The 22,792-nt window shown below is 37.7% G+C and overlaps 1 protein-coding gene across 3 annotated transcripts; it reads left to right on the top strand.

Annotated features, from left to right (window-relative positions):
• The first annotated feature begins 770 nt into the window (after positions 1 to 770).
• LOC133122839 (homeobox protein Hox-B3a-like) lies at positions 771 to 21,988 on the top strand. Of its 3 annotated transcripts, none has more exons than XM_061233056.1 (4): positions 771 to 969; positions 14,054 to 14,120; positions 19,340 to 19,916; positions 20,624 to 21,988. In XM_061233056.1, exons 3-4 carry the CDS (start codon positions 19,448 to 19,450, stop codon positions 21,385 to 21,387), a joined length of 1,233 nt encoding a protein of 410 aa, XP_061089040.1. In that variant the 5' UTR covers positions 771 to 969; positions 14,054 to 14,120; positions 19,340 to 19,447; the 3' UTR covers positions 21,388 to 21,988. The 3 variants fall into 3 exon arrangements, with proteins under 3 accessions (XP_061089040.1, XP_061089041.1, XP_061089039.1); XM_061233057.1 differs by lacking the exon at positions 771 to 969 and adding an exon at positions 5,581 to 5,697; XM_061233055.1 differs by lacking the exon at positions 771 to 969 and adding an exon at positions 11,550 to 12,257.
• The last annotated feature ends 804 nt before the right edge of the window (positions 21,989 to 22,792 follow it).

Raw genomic sequence — 22,792 nt, 5'->3', positions numbered from 1 at the left:
CAAGAAGACAAATGGCTTCTTTTGTAAGGTGCAGCTCTTGTATTAATTTTCATTTCTTCTTGGAACAAGTATCGAAAACATATAACAAGAGAAAATATCATTGGATTTGCACAGTGAAACTTTAAAGAGAAATACAGTCCAAATTGGTCGGCAAGAATTCCGCGGCGCATATATTTTCAATAACTCCAGGGTTACTGAAATCACTGAAGCCCGCTCTTATGATATGCTCTCTCTTCTGTTAATGTATTGGCTCCTTTACACTTTTTATGAGCTGAGAAACAATACCACAAGCATCATACGTTCCAACGTGTTATAAATATGAGCAACATACAATAGTTCAAGTACAAAGGGAATGTCCATACGTATTTTGCCCTTGGATATCATTTTAGTCGCTTGAGTAACTTGAATGTTATTTAATATATAATTCAAAGTATCAAGAAGAGCATGTTTGAATAAATGATTTACAGCTACACGGGTTTGCCTTACTGAACCACCCAAACTGACCGCAATCACACAGCTTGTGAAATAAATGCATGTGTGTGTGGCATCAAATACAATATGCACCTCGGAATTCCTTTCTTAACATTCGAATCAAAGTTCTTATCCCAAACGGGTGAATAGGAGTGAACAGGTTTCTATAGAGCTCTAAGTTCACAGCCATTATTTGTAGACAGAGACAAGAAAAATGCGAGAATTATACAGAAAATCATTAATCACTTCTTTTCTTTAAATACTCCTTCTCTTCTATTGTTATGCAGCAGCAAATCTGGACGGACCTTCTGCCGGGAGGGGGAAGAGAGATCTTGGAAGACACTTGAAGACCCCCCCACCCCCCAACCCCCAACCCCCCCACCCACCCTCACCTAAGTCATACCAAAAGAAAACTTTCTTCTCTTTTAAAAAGAAATTCATCCTAAAAAGCAAACAGCTTTGGGACTCTTCGGTTGTGACAAGATGGAGGCGAAAAAGGTAACAGCTTAACTTACTGTTGGGATTTACTGTTGGGTTTTATTGCTTTATCGCCCTTCTTTCACAGTCGGGTACCAGAAGCGCATTTGTTGAAATAGCGGATTGAAGGTTTTATGGCCGCTTTGATAGAAGACTTTTGTTGCCTGGTTGTTGTGTGTCTCTAACATTTGAGGGAGGATGTATCTCTCTTTTGAGCAATTGCTTCTATTTTCTTTATTTTGTCGCTATCCTTTTAAAAAACATTGTGCGCAGAATTTTTAAGTTTGTTCATTGGAAATTATGCAATGGGTTGTCAATTTAAGGGTTGTCATTCGATGTTAGGCTATGTTAGAAAACTCGTCTATATGATTTGTTTTAAGCAATGAGTTTGTGGATATAATGCTATTGATAATGGTGGTAAAATGTGCCGGGTGAATTCAGGTAATTTGGGACACTTCTTTGTAAATGTAGTCTGCCCTCACCACCGGCAGAAGTGTCTCAAATTACCTGAATTCACCCTACAAGTGTTGGGAAAATGGCGTTATTGTAATTAGACAAAGATTCACAGAATGCATGTGTCGAAAAAAAAAAGTTTAGCTTACAGCAAATCTGACTTGCCATGAAATTGCAGTAGTGTTTTACAATGCATTTGAGGGGAATACATGTGAAGACATTCACCCCCATTTAACGTTAGAAGCTCCCTCTTTGTGCAAAATGGTTGGCGGCTGAACCTTCTTAGCCCTTCAATATGTGACATGTTCTTATGTGGACATTCTAATACTAAAGTGACAATCATTGCAGGGAATAGAAAGCAATGAAGTTATAGAACACTGTCATAGAATAGGGACTATTCTACTAGGGAATGGTACAGAGTTAAGAAATCGACGCCTGGAACGGACAGCAGGATAGCTTAGTTGAGTTCAACCAGGGGGCACGTTTTCTAAACGATTAGGTCAGTTGTGAAGTCACAGACTGACCCCTGGAACCCTTGGTCCATCTTAGACAGTGCTCTGTGTTACATTTCCAACGTAAACCCGTTCCCAGTTATTCATAACAGCTGGGTCACTGTAACCTCGGGGTACAGGCCTATCACTCCTCTTGTACATTCATGTAGCTCTGGAGGGCCTATTTAAAAACTCTGCATTGCTGCTGGGAATCCAGAACACTGAGTCACCTATTTTGTACTGTAAAAACTAACATAGCTGATGCAAGCTATTCAAATATTATGCCATCACGCTCGCGTTCTCTTTTTTTCCCTAATGTATCGATTAAGTGATGTTAATAGTATTAATATCGTATAATATATAATATATTAGCCATAGCATTGCCAAGCGTGTTGCCGTTGTTCAATTCTGAGGCAACAGAAATGGGCCCCGTAGGCTCTGCACATATATGATTTTGCATTTCCATGTTTGCACGATAGGGTTCGCACTGTAGAGGGCTGGAGGGCTGCTTGGTTTGCCAACGCCCAGCATTGTGTCTTATGCCCCCTCCCCACCGCTCCCCAAGATTTTTCAGAAGGCTTGGCTGCCTTTTCCATACAGTTGTGGTTTTAAGCCTGTTTTTAATCACACAGCTAATTACGAAACAAATACCCCTCGCCTTTCGAAGATTGTTCTTCTTAAAAGCTGCAGCGTGGAGGTCAGCGCACGCATATAGCCTACGGTCGTCGTGTGCGAACGTTTGTATGTTTTAAAATAAGTTTATTCGCAATAAACTATTCATGTTTCTTTCACTTCCCAGTCATAGCGTCCGTTATTTGTTGTACCTGTGCTTTCAATTCGTTAGGGTGAGAAAATTAACTGTAGGCTATGACGATCAGGAGCTTTGAGCGTATTCTAAATATTCAGAACCCATTGGTTTTTTGAAAAATAAATAAAAAAATAAAAAACACTGTTTTTTTTCAGCTACCTTTGAAGTATGAGAATGTGATATTTATTTTCGTTCTCATAGAGCTAACTGATGTGTCATAACACAATTCTTTTTTTTTCTTTTTTAAATAAGACGTTTTAGCTTTGGACCTAAAACAAAGAGAAAACATTTTTTGCCATGCAATAACAATTACAACATAGATTACAGACGCCGAAAAAAACTGGTCATATTCATTTGGTTTAAAGTGTTGGGGGTAGATTATATATTTTTTACTCTTTCCCTATCGATTTAGCCTACGCAGGAAAAACAGCAGTAACAACAATAATAATAATAATAATAATAATAATAATAATAATAATAATAATAATAATAATAATAATAATAACAGTAATAACCAGCACTAGGCCATCATAATCACGGCGCTAGTTGTACACGTATTTAACTATAAGAATAACTTAAAATATTACTTATTATTGTAAATAATAATAATCTATGTGCAACTAAAAGATGACCTGGACTTTCGTATTCTAAATACATCATCCAATAAATCTACATTCTCACACTAGATTAATGGGAATTTAAATAATTATCTTGAGCTATACTAAAGCGTAGAAAATGTATAAGTTCATGAGTACTGAAGGTGGGTAAAGGCATGGCATGAAGGCAAGAGCGTGACAGTTTGTCCGATCAAGTCTTGAGCGCACTGGACCGCCAATATCATAACTCGCTGTGCAATGCTTGTTTGACAGATTTATGATCCCCAATAAAAATGGGGATGTCCGCTTGGCAAATCAATCTCTCTCTCCCTCTAAACCTACCCTTTCCAAAATACATAGTTTATATAGGCTTGGAATATCTGCTGATATTCTTTTGACTGTCTTTCTTAATAATTAAGGTAATAATAATAAAATGACAATATCAACAACAATAATAAGACGAATCAGAAGAACCGTCGTTGTTATTATTTTTAGACTAGTATTGTTCTTGTTAGTGTGTGGAACATCATGCAATAATAGTAATAATAATAATAATAATAATAATAATAATAATAATAATAATAATAATAATAATAGTTTTTCGTTTTGTATAATGTGTTAGTATAGCATAATGTGTTTCGTCTTTATTTCTTTTTGGCACTTGGTCCAACCGATGTGATCTGTCATTTTGTATTCTATAAATATCCTAATATTTTTCATTGGTTTAGTTGTGGATTCACGAGACTTAATTTTACATCCATTGTTGTCCTGTAATTTCAGTATCTGTTGCTAAGGACGCTGTTTTAAATAAACCCCTGCTCCGAATAGGAATTTTGAATTGTATTTGTTATTTAAACCCTGCATACATGTTACTTTGCTTATAGTTTTCAAAAAAATTCTGTATTTGTCTATACTACAGAATAAAGAAGTGTGAATATTAAATAATTGTAAACTCATACTGTTATAGTGCCAGTTTGTTATTTCATAAGTGCTTTCTTACATGCCTCGGCACGAGGCTCATAATTGTTCGAGAGGAAGCTTGTCTAGACTTTTGTTGTTACTTATATGCTCATTTTTTGAGTGCTCTGTGTGTTTCTTTATTTTCTTGGAGCAGATTAATTTATTTGTGTTTTGGGTTTGCAAAGTTTATTTATAAAGACCACGATGGTTTTTCATGTACATTTTAAAGCCACATCACAGCGAGCTATTGTATGACCTTCAGGATTCTCCATGAGACACGCTTGTTCTTTGACACAATCTCAAGTCTATTGTTCAGGGATGTTTCATTATACAGATTTGGAGCAGTACCCACATCGTTTGTTGAGTATTGAGTATATGGTTCTTGCTACTTTTCTTCTATGCGTCGTGTTACATATTCTTTACGCTTTTATATTATACTGCCCTTTAAAAAAAAGACAAAAAACAAACCTAATTTAAAAAGCAAAACAAATAAGTCCCATTATCCAACACAACGACAATCACTTTAGCCAAGTTGTGATGACTGGAACTGGAACATGTTCTTATAGAGTTTATGGTGATAATAATAATAATAATAATAATAATAATAATAATAATAATAATAATAATAATACTAATAATAATAATAATAATAATAATAATAAAAATAATAATCATCATCATATTCATCATCATCATCATCATCAGAACTACCATCATTCATCATCATCACAGCAGAAGTAGTACAATTATTTAAAAGCCAAATGCATTTTACATGTATACAAATGTATGAAGCAGTCGTGTCAAACGTGTTTCCTCATAGGCTATTCGACCAAAGAAAAACAAAATCGTGTTTAAATGTATTTTTTATATCCTACATAAACTCCGGAAAAACACCATAGATAGCCGAGTATTATTTATAGCATGCAAGTGAGCGAAACGAAAACGATGTCGACTCTTTAAAAAACTGAGAAAAGAGGGGCACATAAGGAAAGAGAATCAGTTAAATGTATTGCAAAAACTGTCATCTTTACATTCAGTATTTTTGTTCGCAATGTCCTTTTCTGGACATTAAGTATTCTTATTGTTACAAAAAACTAATTCGGTTATGATACGATACTTGGTTATTTATTTATTTATTTATTTATTTATTTTATTGTGGTGAAAGCAAGGAGCCTGTTGTTCGGTCAGAGTGGTCCCGCGAGCGTGTAGGGAGAAGACCCCCATCCCCCTAACGGTCACGTGATTCATTAAATAATTAATGCAGAGGTTGCAGAATAGATATGTATTCGTCAGGAAAATCGCAGACATGGTCTCCCTGTGTCTGACGTGAAATTCAACTGTCCTTTTAAAAACAAGCCTATAGCGGCGGAAAAAAAGAGAGCGAGAGACAGAAGCTGCAATAAAACAAATTTGGAGGGGAGAGTCTCGCCGTGTGGACATTGTAAGTATAGCGAAAAGGGGCGACGTTACTGTATGCAAGAGCCTTCTGCGCATCATGTTCAAATGAATTATTTGCTGTTTGTACTAAATTGCGGTAAATATGTCAGAATAATGGTCTTACTATTGGTTTTGTGTGTGCTTGTGTGTTGCATTCATTCGCTTGTTTTCTATTATGTATTTTCGGGCTTGTATGCACGGACGCTACGTGCCATCAGACCATGTTGCATTCCACTGATATCAATATATTTTAAAAGTAACAAATTTTTCTCACTGATCCCCTCTCACTCATCTCTCTCTCTACCTCTCTCTCACTCTCCCCTCTCTCTCTTTCTTCACCAGCTAGTCGCCTTGATTTATAGCGAATAGCGATATGTATGTCAGTAGTAGCGCGGCTGCCATTGTGTGTTTGTGAGAGAGTTGTGTTGTTTATGGCCATGTCCGCGATAAATCATTTCTCATAGAAAATGATGCGCAAGTGATGATACAGTGGAATGAGGAAGAGATTCCTTGATGCTCGCTCTTCACCGATTCTTTCCTTTGTAGTCAGCTGGCTCTCAAGTTGGTTATTGGGGACGATTTACAGAAAAGGATCAGCGACTAATATGAAGGCTCGGTTACTCGAGGTCTTGAGTTACAGCATATGAAATTACCAATTAAGGAAAGATTTGTTTAAATTTAGCAAAATGGGAACGCCTCGTTGGCATATAAATCTCGTAAAAGATCAGGATCTAAACTGAACAGCGCATGAGGTCCTATACTAAACGTTTTGGCTTCGGTTACAGTGGGGATTTTATCAGTCTATCATCAGGAAAAATAAACGTTGGAATACAAACTTAGTAAGATGAGGGCTTTGCGCGCACGTCTGAATTGTAAAGCAGACTGAAGGCAGCCAACATAAACTATTTTATTTTCATAGCTAACGGAGCTGCAATCACATATGTATTCTAAACTGTTCTGCTTTTATTTTTTCGATGTTTCCTAAAATTATTCTTGTTATAGCAACATTTTAAAACTGTCGAGTGTATGCAGTGATGATAACGAATGTCGAATAATTATTTTTAAAAGAGGACAATACATTTTAAAAATTGTGATTAAGGACGGAACCGAAACGCTCGTTCTACATCAGTTTTTATTTTCGGTGTGGATATTGAGTGACGAAAGTGCGATAGTATTGATTATTCACATGAGTGCTGTGTTCGAGTGGCTAATGTTATTATTATTATTATTATTATTATTATTATTATTATTATTATTATTATTATTATGCCTATGTAAATATCTGCATTCATCTTCAACTTCCCAAGTGGCGAAGAAAACCACTATTCATAATGATAGGCAGACTAATATAGGCTATACGATGAGTCAATTGCTTACTAGACTCTTACATGCTATTACGTCCTATGTTTGTTGTTGTCTATGAAGACAAAAATGTCTAATTTCTCTTTAATGTTTTAGCTTATTTTGTCGTGATGTTTAGCATGATGTTTTGTGTATCATTAAATGTAGATGTTATTGATTGATTTGAATAATTAGTAGGATATACCGATGTACAAGTACCAATTACACTGTAAAATGCCTAGTGTTAATTGAACTGTAACAGTACATATAAGTCCACGAGAGAGAATATGTACTGTGTACTGACTTAACTGACCATTTACTGTATATAATGAAAATATAGCGTCTGTCAGTACAAAAGAAAAGCTGAAGCTGATATTCCATTCCAATTGAGAATTTAATTCTGGAGATCCAATATTTCACTGAGATGCCCCTCTTACCCTTTCCCTCGTAGCTTGTGTGAACCATTATGTAACAGAATTAGAACAAATCCTCGACTTAAATGAACTATTAATGGGCGCAACAGTAAGGGGTAGTACATTCAAAATGTATATTCTAATAGTGCTCAGTACTACTGGGCGCTGTGTCAAAAACAATATCCAAGCTCGTTTCAATGGATTTAGAGTGAAGTGAGGTAATGGTTTTCATTGAGGTGCCAGTGAAATAATTTCATAATTAATTCCAGTTAGGCGTAGTACAAGGTTTTTCTTTTTGTTGTTTTTTTTTACAAAAAAATGTACCAATACTGAGTGTAATAATAACACTATATCATTATTGCTATTGTTTCTATTATTGTTGTTCTTATCATTATTCCGAATACAAAACGAAGAGGAGTCGAGAGGATTGGAATAACACCTTACTATTGTTTGTGGATGACCATGCTTTCCGTGGGAGCTTTGGTTGTGGAAGCTCCGGTGCTATATCTTGCTCATGAACGACTGCAGACAAACATTCCATATATTAGATCGCCATATATTGGCTTATTTTGTGTGTACTTGTATGCCTGCACGTATATGCGTGAGCGTGCGTGCATTTATGTGTTTAGCTTCTACGTGGGTTTGTTGTCATTGACAAAAGAAACCATTTACAAGAGCCAAGGGGAGGACATCAATATTTTGTTTGTTGCTTTCACGTGGAAAGACGAGACACTGTAGAAGGGGGTGCGTTATTTTCATTTGCCTATAGTCACAATGATTTTATTATAAAATGCCTCTTTTTAAAAACCCGTTGCTGACAGACCAAAACATGGAGACTTGCTTAGCTATATGAAGAAAATCCGCAGACGCATTTCCCAAATCAAAACTATATGCTTGATGTGGTTTTCGTTTTGTACAGGGACATCGCGTTCATGTTGCGACAGGCTGTTAGATTTAAACCGTCGTCGTCTGCTCCGATTACCAGACGAGAAAATTGTCTTGTGGAAAGGGTTCATTCGTGAATGGCTTTGTCTGCAGGATAGAATTATTCTGATTCCATCCAGGAAAACTTTCCCCGCAAGTCACTCAAATCTTTTTTCAAATACAGATGAGAGAGGTCAATTAATAAACGCCATGAAACTGGTTTATTAATATATATATTATAATATATATAAACAAAGAAAAGTTACATCTGTAAAATCCTACACTGCTCTCGCATTGTATTATTATCACTCTTCCTCTTTCTCCTATTATTATTATTATTATTAGTAGTAGTAGTAGTAGTAGTAGTAGTAGTAGTAGTAGTAGTAGTAGTAGTAGTAGTAGTAGTAGTAGTAGCAGCAGCAGCAGCAGTAGTAGTCGTGTAATAGGAGGACTAGGCATGTGTCTTCCTGGTTTTTAACACCGGAATAATTATCCGTTTGTTATAAATCAATATCAATTCCTGCGCTAATTTATAAGAGTGTGCATGGTTAACTGTGCAAAATACTACTCTGTGCAATGTTAAGAGTAAATTCCCGGGAGGCTATAGTGCATATAATAAATGAGCCTGCATGCATTTTTTCCTTTTCGTTGTGAGAATTGCACAGCCGACTGTCACCAAACACACACACACACACACACACACACACACACACACACACACACGCACGCGCACACACGTTTACAGACGCAGCTGTTATGTTGACACGATGCAGTAGCCTCCCCAATTGTGCATTATATTAATACAATTGGGCTAAATATTAATACAATTCCTAAATATATATATCGGTCAGCTATCGGAATGAAGCTGACCATTCTGACCCTGTTGAAGTCCGCAGGTTGTACTCGCCATATGGCTCGTGTGTTGGCCTTCACGCCCAGTATACCATACTGGACATAAATACCTTCCTTCTTTCGAACTGCATGTCCTCGGTGTGCCCTATAGTCCACTCGGCAGCATTATTTTCAACGAAATTCGATCTAGAGACTGGGGAACAGAGGGATCTTGGACAGCTGGAATCCATGACTTTCTTGGGGCTGAAACAGAACAGTCACCAGGAGCAGCCTGCAGCGTCCTGTTCACACGTGTTCGCCTGTGTGCAATCCGTCCCGTTCCATTCAGTAGAAGCTTGAATCCTGAAATTTCACCAGTAGCACCATCCGCAATAGCAAAAACAAAATCACACACACACATATATAGCTGGCTAACAGCTAACAGATGGTCCAAACACTACGGGCAATGTTTGTTCATGACACCCAGAGTCAGGTAAGACAAGGCTTGTCGACTTGGCTTGCCGACTACGGGATTCTCCATATGACTTCCAGCATTATGAAACATTGGCCTAATGAATTACCCATTTTGTGACCTATGAAGGAGCCATCCTTTAGAAGAGCAAGTCGATTTTTTTGTCTTCAAACAGACCAAGACAAATGCCTTCAAATAGGTAACCAGAAGGCTAAAGGGCGGGCTACTCCTGGGTTTCCCGTTTCACTCCTTCTTTGAATCTGTTTGTTCGTATCATTATATTTAGAACACATACTTTGATTAAAAATTAGATCATTTCTGTGGTTGAAATATGAAGGGTTCAACATTTGAGGTACAAAATACATATGAAGGAATCTTGAGGGTTAGGTGTCAAATGGAAGATGTAGGTATAAATAATGTATGACTTTAGAGGTGATCGTTTTTTTCATCGCTGCTCACAATATAATTTCATAGCAGTCAAACTAGGGTATAATGAGCAATTCATTGTACAGAGTAGGCCTAAATACTCGCGAAAGCACACACGGACAACCTCAATAATTCCACTGAACTATGCTTTTACACACTTGGCTGAATTTCCCCCCCTGAGTATTGTTTTAAGACTGGTCTTTTGGGTTTGTCCATTTGTTCATTCATCCCCTATTCGCAGAAATGCGATTCTGCTTCTGCACAATTCTGTTTCTGTTACTCCCAGCAAATGTAAACAGGCTACTAGTGGTTTTTTATTGTGGAATTCAAAATTAATATTATTCACAAAGCCCAAAGTAGCTAAAATTACTTTGATTTCCTCATACATTGTTGCCAATAAACCCCCAGCGTAAAATATCTCACAGTCTTGAACATGTCCCAGTTGTTGATATATTTGAATTATTATGTGTGGCTGATTCTCAATACTGTGCATATTGATATCATGCCTATCATTATAACCATTTCAAAAACAGTAGCTAATAACGGATGTAGGTGCATCCAAGCATTAGGCCTACATTTGGAAGATTTTGCACGTTGCTCCATTAACATAAATTACAGTCAGTATTGTTCACTGACATATAAAGACCATCGTTTCAGTTAAACTAACGCCACCAGATTGTTGTTACTTTTATTCTCTATCCATTCATCTGCTTTCCATTTAAGTTTCAATTGAGTTTAACAATTAGACTAGCTATATGAATTTAATGATTTGCCTCCTTTAATTGGCTTTACCTTATTTTTTGTGAAGTTGGCATTTTGAGGCCCCCGGATCAGAGGGCAGTTTGAAACACTTCCTTCAGCTTTGTTTGGCCTTTTGGCTGTGCATCGCGGTTAAAAATTACCTCTCCGAACGCGCTCTAATTAAAAATTAACTCTACTCTCTGAGTGCCTGAAGAGGGAAGTCGAAGCGATGAGCATGAGAGATCAAAGCCCTTCACTGTACCGATGTCGAATTGATCCATGAAAAACAATTTGAGAAAGCAAGGTTCCGCTGATTTCTCTAGCTCACCTCCAATCTATATAAAATAGGCCTGCGAGGACCGCCAGGGAGCAGGTGTTCACCCGCTACAACCACTGTGCTATTTGAAAAATATATATATACAGTACCATTCTGACATATCCTCTTGTCAATGCATTCTTTCTCGTTTACCAGCACATACTGGCACTCTTGCTTGTATTATTCATAATTATGTTCATATTTACCGCGGCGATTTTGGAAATATGAAGTTATACTTTTGACCTTTGTTGCGATATGTCCACAGAATTGAAGTTTTTGTCATACGCATGACAGCGGTTAAGCATCAAGTGACGAGTTTAATTGTAATCCAGAGAGATCTTTAGCTGAAGAACAGTTTGCGTGGGTGTGAACCAGCCCCGTGCTCCATATTCTTCAGGGAGAAGAGCAGAACCCAGAGCAGAATCGCTGCAGACTTGTAGTGAGAGACCGCGCATCTCCCCTTCTCCCCAGAACTCCCGTAGCTCGTCATCCGCAAAATGAGAAAGAAAAGAACCTGACTTTGCCATTCAGAAAAAAAATCTGTATTTGCCCTCCCTTTCCGTCTGGATACCACTCCTTTGAGCTTGTTTCGATTTAGCACTGTGGAATTCGGCGATTGAAGCATACCTTCGAAGGGACAAGAAACGATAGATAATTAGGCATTTTGGGTGGTGCCTGAAAGAAAAAGGAAAAATGACAAGAGAGCGAGCATTTTCAGAAACCCTAAAAACTTTTTCCCTTTTTTTGAGAACTCATTTCATGAGGAAAGTGCTTCATTTCAGAATTGGCTTTAAAACGAGCGAAGGTTGACGTATGTGGGTCACGTGAGTGCATTATTCGAGCATTATTTTGGCATTTGGATGGAAAGGGCCTTGTCGTCTCGCGGCTGTGTTTCACCCAGTCACTAACTCTGCTATTAACAACTGGCTGGTAATAACACAACAAATGGGATAAGGTCGGGGTTTCGCACATCGCTGACTAAAGAAGATAATTTGCGATTTCTTTCAATGCCTGGGAAAACAGGGCCTGGATGAATTCAGATAAATACAATACATATGGAGCGAATGAAAAAATACGTTCGTTGATTGATCATTAATCTGGTGAGTTATTACTCTTCAACACAAAGGTCATTCTGAAAACAGAAAACCAATCTGTCAAATAAAACACAGCCACATCGCATACCTTCCCTGCTTATTAACCTACTTAAATCGTATTCCAAGTTTTTGCTTAAGATGATCATTTTTACGTCTCCGAGTTGATTTAACTAATATTCGGCGAAATAATGAGTCGAGATATGTGTTGTGTGTGGCTGCATAGGAGAAGTTGTGTCTGAAACGGAAAGATAACGGATAACTTTGCAATAAAATCAGAAGCTTTTCAAATGGAAAACCTTTAGGTATTGATTTGTTTATTTTGTTTTCTTGATATGTGGTTTCTTATTTTGGATCAAAACGAAATTTTAACCCGAGAAGGTACTTTTTGGAATATATACATTATGTATGAGACTTTTGTTATAAGCCTTGTAAAATGAACGAACATCATTGTTTTATATAACCTATTACTTCGATATGTTTTAATGATGAATTATGCAAGTCATGCATGATTTTAGTTCGATTTACCATCCAATTGATATTGATTGCTTTAAAATGTCTGAAATCGGTATTTCTTTTCTTGCTAGAACTCACTGATCAGCTACTCTGCACAAAGCCCCCCCCCCCCCCCCCCCCCCCCTTTGTTCTTTGCCGCTTCAAACTCAGGGATGTAGTATAGCCTCACTTTATACTTTATATGTAACTTATTGAGCAGCTTCAAGTCTTTCGGTTGAAAATCAGACGAGTGGCTCAAGAACGAAACCAATCGTCAATAAACTGTGGTCGATGTGGATGGAGGCGAGCCAAGTCAGTGTGTGAGTGTGTGGAGGCAATAAATAACTTTATAGCGCTATAGGCCGCGGACCCAGGGAGGTCAGGGAATCCTCTGTTTGATTTATGTATTTGGGTAGCTGTCAGGAATCGGACTAGCGAGTGTGTTGAACGTTTTATTTTACTTTAATTTGAGCCACACTGCAAGGTACCATGTCCATTTAATTTCATTCTTACTTAATCAGACTCACGTGTTATATATAGGCTATTAAATAGCATTTCCCTGATTTTCCCTGATTCAGATGGCAGCAATGCTGAGGTTTAGCCTCTTCACTTAAGAATGGTAGCTTTTTAATAATTGTAAAACTAATAATTTATCCGTATTTGGATTATTATTATTATATTTTACAAATATATTCTTACTGTGTTAAATTTCATTTATAATATTAACATAACAAAAATATCGAACGCATATGTTACATTGTTTTGGTCCTGAAATACCGTAGTTCAATCATATATTTATCGTAATTATGGTTCCACTAATAAATGTATTTACAAAAGGTTTATGACGAGTCGAGCTGGGTGCAGCAGCAATTAATATTTAATTTAAATTATATTTTTTCAAATAATCTGCAAACACTGGCATGCATCACAACAGTGTTTAGAACAAAAAAAAACACAAATAGAAAACATACTTTTTATTATCAATTGCATTTAAAGTAAACATTCCATCGTACAAATGAAGGGAAAATATAAATATACAAAATAAATACATTCAAATGAAAAACATTTCAGTCAGAATAAGTGTTCATATACCATAATAAATACATTGAAACGATGCAGTGACAAAATCAAATAACATTCAGTTTCATGGCCTTCATTTTTTAAAATTCCAGTGAATAATTTAGGTTAACGATGTCTGTCACTAGGCTCGTGTCACCGCAATTCATTTCGATTTTCAGCAGAGGTTGTGTGCATTACATTGAATTTTCAGCGACCCCTTTGATTGCATATTTTCTCTTTTTTCTTTCTAGTCCCTACATCCCATCAAGACGCATTGCTCTTGTATAAAATATTTCGGTGAAACAGGACAAAATATCGGTAAGTGACCCCTTCTTTTCATTTTTATGAATACTGTGGAATATAATTTCACAATATGCGCATAATGACATTTTACGGGTCTTAGAATGTGCAATAATAATAATAATAATAATAATAATAATAATAATAATAATAATAATAATAATCTAATGTTATTATGTAACATGCATTGACGTCACATATACATATACCCGTAGATGAAACCATATCGCCAACTCCGTGGTTTGAAATGTCTCAGATGTTATGCTATTTCAATAAAAGTACCAGATAATATATCACGTCGGCATCGAAGCAATGTAAATTAATGTAAAGAACTGACATTCTTTTACCTAAATCACGTTTTTTTCTGCACTGTTTTACTTCCAATAGAAGAAAATATTGAAATACAACAGTAACTTGTTAAGTGTCTACATTATAGTTTTCTGTTGTAAAATGGTTTGTAACGAACTATTATGTCATGTAATTAACTTCGTCTAAAAAAATACAATACATGGACTGATTACACATTACATTTCTATTTGGAGCAGGACATTTATTTTCAGTATCTGCAGGCACGTAGAAAGACATACTCTCGCTCTCTGTCTGTCTGTCTGTCTGTCTGTCTGTCTGTCTCTCTCTCTCTCTCTCTCTCTCTCTCTCTCTCACACACACACACACACACACACACAGACACAAATTCTAATAACCACATGTATTTTGAAATATGGGAACAGCAATATCCACAAGCACCTGTGCAGTTCATTTGCAGTTAATCTGTTTAAAGACCTGGCGGAGTATTATCCGGACTCTGGATTGCAGTAGCACCTTATTAACCTGTTTCATATTCCACATAGAAAGAGTAAGTTCTTCGTTCTTCCAAATTTCTTTTCCGGACAGATTCAAAATAAAAACATGACAACCAAATCCTCTCACAAAAATAAACTTGGACCGTGGCTGGAATCCCCTTGTTTATTCCTTCTGTAAGAAACAGCAAAGTGCTCGTTTTATCCAATGTGTGGCAATGACACAACTCTTGCCATCAACACACATTTGTAGTGTTGTCGACGATTTTCTCAAATACAACTATGTTTTGCTGGCAAACAAAGCTATTTTGCATTTTGTGATTAGTGCGGTTTTTTCTTTACTACCCTAAAGCACAGTTGCAAAATCACGCACAATGCTGCAAAGAAAAAAGTTGCAAACACCTACATTTTTCTCTCCTGTCCCCTCCTACGCCGCTGGAGATCCTTTCTATTCAAGTACCCAACATGAAATGCATCTTTTTAAAGTTGCTGTTTACAGCTGGTATGTGCGGTACAAGTCATAAATCTTGCGTAGCCATAAACGACAGGGGTAGTGTCCTGAATAATAAAGAGAGAGAGAGAGAGAGTGTGGGAGAGACAGGGATAGGCAGTGGATAGAAAAGAAAATCTTAAAACACCTATGTTCCATTTTACTTTGCTCCTTGCATTCTTTAATTTCCTTATCTGTTTCGAAGTGTTGCTTTTAAGTCCATGTCCCTAACTGTCAGGATCCAAGCACAATAAACCCTATTATTTTATACACAGCCTAGTTATCAAAGTTTTCACAGTATTTTAATTCTAATTTTTTTTTATTTAATTTTTTTTTGGGGGGGGGGGGGTGCATAAACGATACAAATACTGAGTTATTCCTGTCACGGTTTATGAGGGAAAAATACGATGTCTGTAATGGAATACACATTGGAGAGGGGAAACTTGAGGTTTCCATCTATCTACTAAACACTATTAGCATAGATTGACACCTAACCGTGAAACACGTGAATCAAAAGGCACTAGCTTGCCGTCACCATCGTAGGCCTCTGTCCACCACGTCTGTAATTAGCATAATTTTTCACTAGTGACGCTGTGTTTGATGGGGATTAACACTCATGCCCGGCGCTTCAAACAGCCCCGTTATTTTAACATAACGCAAAGGCCTTGTATTAACATTATAAGAGAAAGACATCGGAAAAGGAAAAAACTGAAATAAATGCATCGCGGAAAATTCACGAAGCGCTGAAGCGGATTATGTTGTTAAGATTTACGCCATGAAAGAAACTGGAAAAATCTGAGGCCATTGTTATCAGCGAGCAGGGCGTACCAGTCGACAGGGCAGCCAGAATCTTACTGCCTGTCCATTCGCAGCCCCAAGCTTTCCTCAGATCTTTGATGCTACATCTTGCCTTTACAAACGGAGGGAATCTGTATGGGAATATCCGGAGCTTGGCTGAAGGCGGCCGTCCTGTGCATTCCGAGGTTCTTATATTCTTCACGAATTTTAAAGGAGGGGAGAACTATTGCTTATTGATTGCAGTGAAGCTGGGTGAGAAAATATATTATGCCTACCCGTGCTTTCCTCGTCAGAGGCTAAGGTAAGCTGGACTGAAATAGGCTATCAGTTTGTGAATGGCGGAGAATATGTCCCAGTGATTTATGACCATATGACTCCAATCGCGGTTCAAGAAGAGTTCACAATGCTTTAAGCTTCCTTCCTCTGCGCTACTCCTTTCTGTTTTCTTTGACTTTTATCCGACTGATTTATCCTCTTATCTGCAAAGAAACGTTGGTAATCGTTTTTGTAATATTTTGAAGTTTTGGCTGGCTTCATATTTACCACGATGCACGTTCCTACGGGACTGAACTGGAGCGTTCTCTGTACATAATTATCGAAATGGAATTTTCTCTCCAGCAGACTGTTACATTCCGTATTACTTCATGTACGTAATATCCTTTTTATTTTGCCCGTTACATGGTTCAAATTAGATACACGTGCGTCGGCCTTTAGCATGCTTCATTTAGTAAATATTCAATTGTAAATTATTATTTTAATTTTGCTCATTTAGACTGACGATTCTTCAGATATGTAACTTTTAACCATTTAACCGTTTTTAAATGTACATTTCTTCGTTTAAAAAAAAAGAAGCAACTCGGTCAACATCAGCACATTCTGTTGTTTACATTATATGTATGTGCTGTTGTTGACGGTGTTGTTGCTTTCAGATTGTGTTGCCTCTAGATCTGTAATCGTGTTAAAAGCCAGGGAACTTTGTTATTGTGTTACAGTAACAAGCAGGCCAAAGAAGCCCGTGTCCGGTTAATTGCAACATGATATAATTTAATATGTATTATCCCTGCTGTGATTTTTTTCAAACAATTCCTTGGAGTAAATAATTAGGATTCCGACCGCCTACAGGAAAGACAAATGACCGACATTTTGACGTGTTGCGAGTTGATATACAAAAGCTGTAGGTTAATTTTAAAGAGATACATACGATTCACGCCCAGGTGTACCGTAATGGTTAAATGTTTATTTTCTGACGTACAATATTTAGAAATTGGTGTGGTTTCTGTTTTTGACAGACCAATTCAGCAATATATCTGTCCAATAACTCGCTGTGGCGTAATGTATTGCAGATTTTGGTTATTCAATATTAATGCGGTTATTCAATCTTAAATTAGTCTCATGAGAAGATGTGTTCTGAGCTGGTTCTACTGAACATTCAAAAACAAATTTCAAAGACGGCCTTTTTCCTCCACTATGAAGCACGTTTGACTTACCAGGTATCCTAGTGTCATTAACACCACCTTCTTTAAATTATTTGTAGAGCGTTGTTGTATTGAAATACTTAATGGGGTTTTCTTTTCATCCATTGCACTCCGTAGCCTAATTTTATTTTGGCACATTAGGCTACTTCACATATTATCAAACAAAACTGTAAATAAACGATATGTTTAACTGAAATAAATCATGGCACAATTCTAATAAATTGACATTCAAACAAATCAAAATAATTGCACTATATTTCTTTTCTTGTTGCCATGCATGATTCTCCTTTGTCCAATGCTAAATATTTTAATTGGAAACACCATAGGACCAATACAATTATGCATATAATTTGTAAGAAGAGAAGCTAGAAAAATTGTGAATTAAATTTAAAAAATATATATATATATTATAAAATGTTCCCTTTTCGTATGAAGCATGAAGTTGCAGCCGTTTGGGCTTATGTATCCCACAGTGTCAATTTAAACACACTCAGCTTGTGTGCGTGCTTCAGAAATGAATCCCATGTGCATGGACATGTTTTAGAGGTGTCTTTTGCCCTGGCCTGCAAGCCACCCGACCCACCACCTAGCGAAGAAACCTCGAGCTTTTGAATGGTAGCTTCTTTGGCCGAATGACCCTCATACATCAAATCGCACGGACGCGTCTAAGACGTGCTCCATTATTCCACACCCCTTAAACTGGACCTAGAAGTAAAGTTCGGAATGCAGCCTAAAGTGTTGGCTTTTCTAGTTTGCAGTGTTTCCCAAAAAACAGTTCTCTAACGGGTGTAACCGGAGAAATTGCTCACTACCCCCACAAGGTTAAATAGTAGCTCAAGAAACTGGAGTATTTAGCCCTGTTATAACTGCCGTGTTATAATTTATCGTTATTATCAGTGTTGAAGCACTATTGTTTGGTATAGCATATTTTAACTTATAAAACTAAGAATAACAATATTTATAATAAATTAGTATTATTATGCGCCTTATAACGGCAAATATATAACCTATATAATGATTTCACTCAGGACAAATAAAATGTATAATGTGTATAATGTGTATAATGTATAATATGTATAATATGTGACGTTTGTGTGCATTTCTCTCTGAAAATAGCCAATGTAGATAACGTGAAACCTTGAGTGAAATTTCCCGGACGACAAAATAAAACATGAACATGCATGTCACCCATAGTGCACTTACAAGCCACAATAAATGCTCATCGGGAATGCTCAATACAAATCCTCAAAACATGGAAAGAGCAGTAGCTAATAATCGGAAACCGAGCAATGAAAACAAGCAGAGTATGATATTACACGAAGATATAGCAGTCCATTATTGAATAATGAGGTACAGGCAGTGTGTGTGCGTGTGAGGAGAGAGAGAGAGAGAGAGAGAGAGAGAGAGAGAGAGAGAGAGAGAGAGAGAGAGAGAGAGAGAGAGAGAGAGAGAGAGAGAGAGAGAGAGAGAGAGAGAAAGAGAGAGAGAGAGAGAGAGAGAGAGAGAGAGAGAGAGAGAGAGGGCTGCGTTGGGGGTGGATACAGGGCTGCGTGTTCTGACATCGCATCTGCATGCCGCATTTTTAAAAAGCTCTATTCATGTCATTGGGCTTTTCAGTAGCTAAGATGGATTTATGGCTGCGCCTCTTATTATGTGATTCTTATAACCTTTCAGGTCAGCGTCCAAGAGGCCGTTGGAAAGAGTCAGTCACGTGACCTCTGGTGCCAATGTTCTTCCAGAAGGTCGTCAGGACCCTGGTAGCCGGTGAAACTATTTTCGGAAATGCAGAAAACGACCTATTACGACAACTCTACGCTTTTTGGAGGTTACTCATACCAAGGGGCCAACGGATTTGGCTATGATGCACCTCAGCCGGGCTACCAGTCTTCCGCACACCTGGAGAATGACTACCAGAGGTCCGCCTGTTCACTACAGTCCCTTGGCAACGGCACCCAGCAGCAACCCGCAAAAACAAAGGAGCTCAATGGGAGCTTTATGCGCACTAGTCTGCCACCTGAACACCACCAAGCCCCCTCCGTCTCTCCTCCCCAGAATCCCTCTAATAGCACCAACAGCAGCTCGGCGCAACATTCGAGCAACAGCGGCGGCAGCACTGTGAAAACAGCCCCCACGAAGACGTCAAGTCTCCCCCCTAACCCTACTCTCACCAAACAGATATTTCCATGGATGAAAGAATCGAGGCAGAACTCGAAACAGAAAAACAGCTCGCCAAGCACAAGCACAGCTAATGGTGTGTTTTATTTTATTTTTATTTTTTTGCCGGATCTCTTTCTGAAAAAATAACTGTTGTATTTATATTTAAGAATATCAAGTTGGCTACATCACATATATATGCAATCTCAATACAAAAAAACACACATGATAAATAATGATAAATAGATTGATAATTTATTTTGTGTCACCAATTGTAGGGAAAGTACAACAGTAGGAGGTTCAACTGAATGAATTTGACGGGAGAATAGGATGGTAAACTATCTTAAGAACCACAAATATAGGCTATTCTATTGCTTCGATGACACATGTGAATGGGAGAAAACTGTTCAAATTGGCGTGCATATAGCCGACCCCCGCAAAACTATCCCAAAGTCATATTTGTATTTTAACAGAACGTCAAATGTGCGTAATAACAAGACTCGTGGAATAATGATGCAAGCTATAGATACAGGATTAAGGGGGCTTGGCTGTGCTCATTAAAATCAATTAATGTTGATACGATGACTCTTAAGTGGGCCTGTGTACTGCTCTGGCAATGGGCCTGATGCAATTTACATATACCGGGTCAGTGTTGGAGCTCAGTTCTCTTAATAAATGCCAAAGCTATGAAATGGTGAAAACTAATATAAAGGGGTTAAGATTCTATGCCTTCTCAGGTTTATTAGGAAACGGTGCATTCAATTTCTGAATGTAGTAATTATGCTTTATTTCATTTCCACCCAGCGGAGAGCTGCAGCGGCGAGAAAAGCCCCCCGGGTTCTGCGGCATCCAAAAGAGCGCGCACAGCATACACGAGTGCACAGCTGGTGGAGCTAGAGAAGGAGTTCCACTTCAATCGTTACCTGTGCAGGCCTCGACGCGTGGAGATGGCCAACTTGCTCAACCTAAGTGAACGGCAGATCAAAATTTGGTTCCAGAACCGGAGAATGAAGTACAAAAAAGATCAAAAGTTGAAGGGAATGGGCTCCCCCTCAGGTGGACCCTCGCCCACTGGAAGTCCTCCCCTTCCGATGCAGTCGTCAGCTGGTTTTCTGAACTCCATGCATCCAATGACTGGAAACTATGACGCCCCCTCTCCGCCATCTTTTAATAAGCCCCACCAAAACGCTTATTCCATGTCTACAGCCTTCCCAAACCCCATGAAAACCTGCCCCTCACAACAGAAATATGTTAACACGGCACCAGAGTATGACCCTCACGGTCTACAGGGTAATGGTAGCAGCTATGGAACTCCTAATATCCAAAGTAGCCCCGTTTATGTTGGAGGGAACTATGTGGATTCCATACCGTCTTCGGGTCCGTCTCTGTACGGCCTTAACCACCTGCCACACCACCAGTCTAATACCATGGACTACAATGGTGCTGCACAGATGCCAACCAGCCAACATCACGGACCATGTGACCCCCACCCGACATACACAGATCTGTCAGCGCACCATCCTTCTCAGGGTAGAATACAGGAAGCGCCCAAGTTAACACATCTGTAGCAGGTTTGGAAATTAAATGATACTAACACATGGGGCGCTGCAATGGGACTAGAACAATAATCCAGTGGTTGCTTGTTGCTTTTTAAAATCTCCTACTTGGTATTGCACAAGTGTGATATCCTTATTTACACTGTATTTTTTATTCATTTGTTACGAAAGCCCGGTCCTAAATTACGACAGGAAAACGTGCGTATAGCATAGGGCTATAATTTACCTTTGTTTTCCCGCCATTTTAGAAGTATTTGAAAATAGAAGGTTGCATAGCTTCTCAGCTTGTGCAACGACTTCATGGAAGGGCGCATATTGAAAACTGCCCTGAATACTACGATGTAATGTGAAACATATTATGCTTTCTACAGGACAACCACTGGATTATTCTAATTTACCTTCCCTTTTCATAATACCTCTCTTACTTAAACCCATCACCTTAACCAACCCAATTGTCACTTGATAATTTCACTAATTTCAGATACCATATGAATGGAAAATGGCACGTATTCTTGCAATTCAGAATGTCTTTCCTTCCCAATTTAGACAGTGGATTGGTATATGTGTAAAACAACAATAACGCCCATTAAAATTGGTGAATCTTCGTAAAGTATTTGTTTTGTCTTAAGCACAATGTGTAAAACCTGAAAACTTGGATTAACCCCGTCACCGCACTTCTATGATGCTCTTTCTTTCAACATGTAAGGCTCACGTACACTTGGCAATATTAATGTTAAGGGCCGTATTTTCCTCTTTCTCTTTTCTGGACTAAACGTGAAAACAGGGTATATTTTAACAAAATGTATGTCAGAGAAATTAAACAAAAGTGAGAGGGTTTAGAAATTCACTAATGTTTTCTTTCTTATCGACATCATTGTTGCACTTAGAGTTTACATTTTAATGGTTTAAAAATATTTTGAAACGGAAGACCTCCAATCAGCTCAATCCTGGGCGCCTTCCTGTATGCGTGTTCAAGTGAACATTTATATATATATATATATATATATATATATATATATATATATATATATATATATATATATATATATATATAGTTATATAGTTATATATCTATTTATTTGTTATAGCCAATATTTTGTCTTTTTTGGTATTATTTATCCTCTCCAATATTATGTATTTATATCAAAATGTACTTTTTTAGTATTTACCTGTTATAAAAGACGTGTTCTTGTCATTGTAATCAAATTTAATTTAGTTATAGTATTCTAGATATTAGTAGCTTTATGTTACCCTTGTATATATAAATAATGTAATGAGTTACATGGGAGGCATGAGGACGGAATCAGACTGACTGTTACTGCATCGTCGAGAATTAGCTAAACCCCTTTTTGAGAATCTTTGTTCTTCGTAGTTACTTTTTTCCTTGCTAAGAGTTGTCTGTTGAGCAATTCTTTAA

Source organism: Conger conger, chromosome 2 (genome assembly GCF_963514075.1).
Source record: "Conger conger chromosome 2, fConCon1.1, whole genome shotgun sequence".
In the NCBI taxonomy this organism is placed as follows: Eukaryota; Metazoa; Chordata; class Actinopteri; order Anguilliformes; family Congridae; genus Conger; species Conger conger.
Note: the sequence above shows the minus strand (reverse complement) of the source record. Positions and strands in the feature narration are given on the sequence as shown.

Excerpts from the sequence above, each read along its gene's own strand:
- LOC133122839 (XM_061233056.1), top strand. The coding sequence starts at position 19,448 with ATGCAGAAAACGACCTATTACGACAACTCTACGCTTTTTGGAGGTTAC. Across the intron at positions 19,917-20,623 it reads AAGCACAAGCACAGCTAATG|CGGAGAGCTGCAGCGGCGAG; the intron begins GTGTGTTTTATT and ends ATTTCCACCCAG.